Source organism: Peromyscus maniculatus, chromosome 3 (genome assembly GCF_049852395.1).
Source record: "Peromyscus maniculatus bairdii isolate BWxNUB_F1_BW_parent chromosome 3, HU_Pman_BW_mat_3.1, whole genome shotgun sequence".
Taxonomy (NCBI): Eukaryota; Metazoa; Chordata; class Mammalia; order Rodentia; family Cricetidae; genus Peromyscus; species Peromyscus maniculatus.
In genome coordinates, this window is record NC_134854.1 from 112,327,626 (window position 1) to 112,334,246 (window position 6,621).

The 6,621-nt window shown below is 41.1% G+C and overlaps 1 protein-coding gene across 1 annotated transcript; it reads left to right on the forward strand.

Moving 5' to 3' along the window:
• The first annotated feature begins 1,994 nt into the window (after positions 1-1,994).
• LOC102903801 (vomeronasal type-1 receptor 48-like) lies at positions 1,995-3,388 on the forward strand. The gene has a single exon (XM_006998057.3). It carries the CDS (start codon positions 1,995-1,997, stop codon positions 2,946-2,948), a length of 954 nt encoding a protein of 317 aa, XP_006998119.3. The 3' UTR covers positions 2,949-3,388.
• The last annotated feature ends 3,233 nt before the right edge of the window (positions 3,389-6,621 follow it).

Below are 6,621 nucleotides of genomic sequence, written 5' to 3' on the forward strand. Positions count from 1 at the left end.
GTGTTCCATGGAATTCTTGGAGAATCCTAGAACCCTTATTGCCACTTCACTGTGATTTCCCCAGGATCATCACAAGAGAATTTAGACTGGGACCTGAGAAATACCTTTATATGTTATAGAAAAACTTCACAATTAAATGGAAACAATTCAATAAAACTTATTTACCCAAGATGCTATTGCTATGTACAATATCCAGTCTATTTATCTTGCAATATGATGAACTCTTCTAATGACTCTATTAAATTTTTATTTTTGGAAATTGTCTTTTAAAAATATTTTTGCCAATTATTCATCACAGTTCTGAATTCTTAAAGGGAAACTCATGTTTATGAATTTTAATTTTTTTCTTTCCCTTAATACCCAATGCTAGAGTCACATGGTCTAAATAATTATAAAATAGTTTCATCTTCCAACGTTGATTTTTAAACGATATTTCTTTTAACATTTCACTGCAAAAATGATAAAAACGTTAATGTTCTTATGTGTGCCAGAAGACAGCTTTGTAGTTCATTCTCTCTCTCTGCCTTCCCATTGACTCAGGTGACCAAGCTCTCATAACCACTGATCCATTTGTCAACCCTTAAATATGTAGCTTGTCTAGACTCAAAGTTGTGATCCTCCTGTCTCTGCCTCTTAAGAGTACCCTACCAGTGTGCACCACCACACACACCTTTGTTGCTCACATCACCTGCTCTGTATGTATGATGCTACATGAAAGCAAATGCATCTGATCTATTAGAGACATTGTACCAGCAGAGCATTTGACCAAGTCCCTGGTACAAGTTCTAGACTCCGGACCTTTGAGTCTGGAGAAATAACACTGCTCACTCGAAGGAGAGATGACGTCAGAATCCTAAGGAGTCTACCTTTCATGTTGGCTTGAGTGCTTTTCCTTTCATTAGAGCCACATGATGGATTGGCCCTGAAGCTATTGCCGCTGTAGTTCTATTTGAATTCACACGAACCCACTCTAAATTCTCATATTAAAGGAGAAAGAAATGCAATTTGTTTCTTACTCATATGTGATAACTACCAAGAGCTAACTGGTACTGAGACATGGTCAAGGGGAACAGACACATAGCAGGATTGAGGAAAAAAAAATGTACATTGGAGCTTGATAGAGGGTTGCTCAGATGTCACATTGCGCTTTCTTTCTTTCCCCATTTCTGTCTTTTTCATTTCAGGCAGGGACCAAGCTGAGCAGTCATTAACAGAGCTGCCTTAACTCTCCCAGGCCACATGCATAAGCCATGCATGGGAAAAGCAGCAGCCAACACCCCATAGAGAACATCATGTGCTGGACGCAATTCCATGACTGGTGTGTAGACTTCATCTTATGTCACTCATGATGTATCCCAGACACAGGCACATGGCTGTCCACATGATCTAGAGGAGGTGACTAGGACTCAGCCTCAGAGTGCTCAAAGTCACACTCTGAGACAATGACAGGTCATGGGTAGAATGTGAAGTAGTCTGTATTTAGAAATCACAATTCTCAACATTTGCAATAAAACTTTATTAAGAATATTTAATAGTAAATGAACAGAGTAAAGAGGGCACTGAAATAAATGACCCTGTCCATGTCAAACCCACGGACATACTTTCCTCAGAAAGGTTTTACATAATCTTCCTAATTCAAAGTCACCAAAACAGCTGTTCATATACCTGACAATGAGAAAATTGCAGATTATAGCGAGGCCAGTTCCCAGGGAAGCTGTCTCAGCAGGCAGGGAATAGTCAGTGTGTACTGTGTCCCAGGGCAGTTGTTAATTTATAGGAATACTCATGTACAAGGGAGCCTCACAAAGGACAGACAAGGAGGTTGGGGTGAGCTGAAGTAGAGGATTTCAATGGAGAAGGATGAATTGGGCTGAACTGATATGTTTTCCCAAGGTGATAGCCTTGGTTGAGACTCATGGTCAAGGCTGTCTGGGATGAAGTGTATCTCTTGCTTTTCCCCACAAGATTTGCTCTGTGCTTCTTGACCTCATAAGATGAATCAGAGCAGCAAGCTGTACACTGCCACTAACATCAGAAACACCTTCTTCTCTGAGATAAGCATTGGGATCTCAGGCAACAGTGTCCTTCTCCTCTTCCATGTCCTCATGTCCAGTCGTGAGCACAAGCCCAGACTCACGGACATGCCCATTGGCGTCTTGGCCATAGTCCACCTACTGATGCTGCTGGTTGTGGGCGTCATAGCTACAGATATGTTCATATCTCGGCAAGGATGGGATGACATCACATGTAAATCTCTTGTCTTCTTATACAGATTTTTGAGGGGTCTCTCCATTTGTGCCACCTGCTTGCTGAGTGTCCTCCAGGCCATCACTCTCAGCCCCAGACACTCCTGTTTAGCAAAGTTCAAAAAAAGCTTATCACCATGTCACAGCTTATGGTCCTTGCTTGCCCTTTGTTTTGTCTATTCATCCATTTCCAGTAACCTTCTCGTCTACATAGTTATCACCCCTAATGTGACCTCAGACCACCTACTGTATGTTACCGAATCCTGCTCTCTTCTGCCCTTCAGTTTCCCCGTGAAATACATAATGTCCACATTGTTCGTGTTCAGGGAAGCATTCTTTCTTGGTGTCATGGGCCTCTCCAGCGGGTACATGGTGGTTCTCCTGTGCAGGCACAAGAAGAAGTCCCAGCATCTTCACAGCACCAGCCTTTCTCCAAAAGCATCTCCAGAGGAAAGGGCCACCCGGACCATCCTGCTGCTCATGAGCTTCTTTGTGCTGATTTCCATCTTGGACAGCTTTATGTCATTCTCAAGGCATATGTTCAAAGATGATCCAATATTCTACTGTGTCCAGATTCTTGTGAGCCATAGCTATGCCTCAGTCAGTCCCTTTGTGTTCATCAGCACTGAAAAGGATATAACTAGGCTTTTAAGGTCCATGTGTGAGCGGATAGTGACTATTTGTTTATTCAGTGATAGGTAAGTGTCCTCAAGATGAGACTACGTTAGCATCAGAACCGTGAGTCACTATTAACATGTTGTGTGGCAGAGACTTTCTCCAGGAGGATGTAGTTCACACTACACTCTACAGCTCAGCCACAGAAGGCTGCCAAATCTGCATCAGGGCTCCAGTGCCATGTTTTCTGAGTAAAGGGTTTTCTGTTGGATAAAAACCCCACATTTACAGGCTGAGAATATGATCTGTGGGCAAGAACACTTGCTATGCCAAAGCTATGACCAGAGTGCAAAACCCCAGTTTACACAAAGAAATGGATTTGGCTGTGGTTACATACCCACAACAACAGATCTATGAGACAAAGAGATAGGAGGATCTCTGGGGCTCACCGGTCGATAGGCGAGCTCTGGAATCAGTGAGAGACCTTGTTCCCACGGATAAGACAGACAGAGAAAGAAGAACACCCGAGGGCCTTTCCTTACTCCAGCACCTGTGTAAGGACCCAGACACAAAGACACACACAGACACTCTGGACCCATGAAGTCCAAGTTTAAATGGTGAATCAGACATGAAAAATGACCTAGCTTTGACATCAACTAATGTCATGAAAAACAAGGTCTTATGATATTCTTCTTAATTGGAAAGATAAATAAAATATAAGATTCTACTCATGGTGTGTTTTTATGTCAATAACAGTATCATGTTTCATCTTAAAAAGAGCCATTTGGGGTGGTGTTACAGATAGAAAATACAACTCATCTGTGAGCAGTGATGTCACTGTCCCTACTTAGATCCCATTGCTTAGCCTTTAGGATCATTTTTAAAAAAACTTAAATAGGGCGGGAGAGATGGCTCAGAGGTTAAGAGCACTGACTGCTCTTCCAGAGGTCCTGAGTTCAATTCCCAGCAACCACATGGTGGCTCACAACCATCTGTAATGAGATCTGGTGCCCTCTTCTGGCCTGCAGTCATACATGCTGTATACATAATAAATAAATAAATCTTAAAAAAAAAAACTTAAAAAAAAAACCTTAAGTACTGGGTAATGCAAATAGAACATCTGGAGAAAGATTGTGATGTGTCCTTTCTACCTTGAGCTAGTCAAAATGCTAATAACAGACTATGTGCTAACAAAATTGAAGGTTGTGAAAGACTTAACAGGAGAGAATATTTGGAGCTATATAAAAGAGGATATTGGGACTTTGTGGAGAAATGAAATAACTGTCAAACAGATGTGTAAACATATGAACATATCTGTTGTGGCACAAGCTTTTAACACAAGCACTTGCTTTAACAGGCAGAGGCAGGCAGAGTTCTAGGAGTTCAGGGCTAGCCTAGTGTATATAGTGACTAGCTAGTGCCACATGGTGAGATCCTGTCTCAAAAAACAAAAACAAAAAACAAAAAACAAAAACAAAAAACAAAAACCTAACCAACCAACCAACCAAACAAACAAACAAAAAACATTGAATCCCTCCTAGATTTCCAGCTAGGGCCTCATGGTGAGATCCTGTCTCAAAAACAAAAACAAAAACAAAAACAAAGAACAAAAACCCAACCAACCAACTAAACAAACAAAAAACATTGAATCCCTCCTAGATTTCCAGTTCTCTCTAGAATGATGTTTCCATCTATAGTGTCTATTTAATTGTTGACACAAGACACAAGTTGTTTAAAGCATTCTGTTCAAATTATAAAACCAGGAATATTAATCACTCCACATAAAACATTGTACTTGTCTTCTTTTTTGAAACTGAGTCTCTCAGTGTAGCCAAGGCTAGCCTTGAACTTACAATCCTCCTGCCTCCAGCTGTGGAATTATGGCATTATTCAGACATCAGGAGTGCAGTACTAGGCTTGCATGACCGCAAGCTTCAGCTACAGGTCACCCGGTCCTGTTTTGTCACAGGGCTCATGATGCTTTCCATAAGTGTGTTTTAGTTCTGTGGGAGATGGAGCAAAATCGCATTAGCTTCAGAGCCTGTTTCTGCCTCTGTCAGTGAGGACAATGCTGGTCTTTCAGGCTCCTTATGGAGCAGAGCCAGCCTGACCTCTCAGCCTCAGCTATGTTCCATCTGCTGGTGGTCACTTTGGCTCTCCAGGTCTGCCCTGACTTTTACAGTACATCTAATTTCTGTTACAATTCACTTTCAAATTTCCTCACAGCTAAAATCCTGCAATTGGGAGTTTGGAAATATTGGAAACAGAATCAACACTACCTGGAAAACAAGAGCTCCATGGAAAGACTGACCCAAGGAGTGGCTGCCTGTCATATAGTGTAGAGAGAGGACCCTAGATTCACAGGGAAGTCCCAGGAGTCCTGCATCCCAGAGAGAGGCATCATGGTGAAGGAACTGAGTCAGAATTGTATCTAAAGAGTAAGGTGAGAAAAGATAGGGTTGTCTCTATGTCGTGAACTTTTTTATTCCTCTTGCAGTGAGGGCAAGGAAACTTAGAGAAAAGTTTGTGCTCAGCCCTCCCCAGATTGCTGTTATCCAAGACAGAGTAGAGTCAGCTCAACAGGTAAAATGCTCTGCTGGGATGCCATGTTTTCGTGCTCCCCAGTGGGAACTTGTCATCTTCACCAGACACTTTTAAAATTCAAACCTCAGAGATGCATTAAGAACTCCCTCTACCTAAGCCTGCGCAGATCTCCTCAGGCAGAGTCCTCCCCTGCCACATCCATCTGGGTAAGTGCTCTGCACCCAAGTGCAGAGTCAGAAGGTGGTCCTGTCCCAGGCAGGCTGTGGGAGGAGGAGCTCAGGGGGGTTTTCAGCATCTGCAGAGGAGACACTGAGCTCTGACAGCCCCTCGGCACAGGAAGTGTATTCTGCGCAAGGGAGAGCGAGGGTGTTTTCTTCTTAGGATTTTTATTTCTTTTATTTATAGACTCTTAAAATTATGTTTACACAGTCAGGCAGTGGTGGCACTTGACTTTAATCCTAGCACTCGAGAGGCAGAGACAGGTGGATCTCTGTGAGTTTGAGGATAGCCTGGTCTACAGAATGAGTTCTAGGACATTCGGGGCTAAACACACACACACACACACACACACACACACACACACACACACACACACACAAATTATATTTACACTTTTATATTTTTTTTCTGAACTTAATGACTCACATTGATTTTGTAGATTTACATACATTATATCCTCAATATTTCCTTTTTATATATAGGATCAGAAACTTGAAAAGTCCTAAATTCACAGTTTAATTAAATGATTGCCTTTTTTGCATCTATTATTTTCATAGATCAAATGCAATTGATATTTATACAAGTACCTTATGAATTTGAGATATTAAATGATCAGAAATCTTTATAAGATCAAAGCCATATTACCAAAATTCTACATCAATCTTACATGAATGCTGTATGATTATTAGTGTTTGCACATGGTCACTTTTCTCCCCATTTCATTTATTTACTTATTTATTTACTTTTCAAATACATTTTTAATTGAGTTGAAATTCTGTCACTTTTCTCCTTCACCTCTGTCATGTCTGGACATTCTCAAATTCATTGACTCTTTCTTATCATTTTTACATATAAATGTTTGTATGTATGTGTGTGTACAAATATATGAATGCAACCTTGAGTCTGTTTTATTTAGTTTGTAAGTATATGGTTTCTGGGCTAACTACTTTGTTAGGAGTAAGAGGTTTCATCCTTGATAGAGGCTATTTCTCCCTCT

Excerpts from the sequence above, each read along its gene's own strand:
- LOC102903801 (XM_006998057.3), top strand. The coding sequence starts at position 1,995 with ATGAATCAGAGCAGCAAGCTGTACACTGCCACTAACATCAGAAACACC.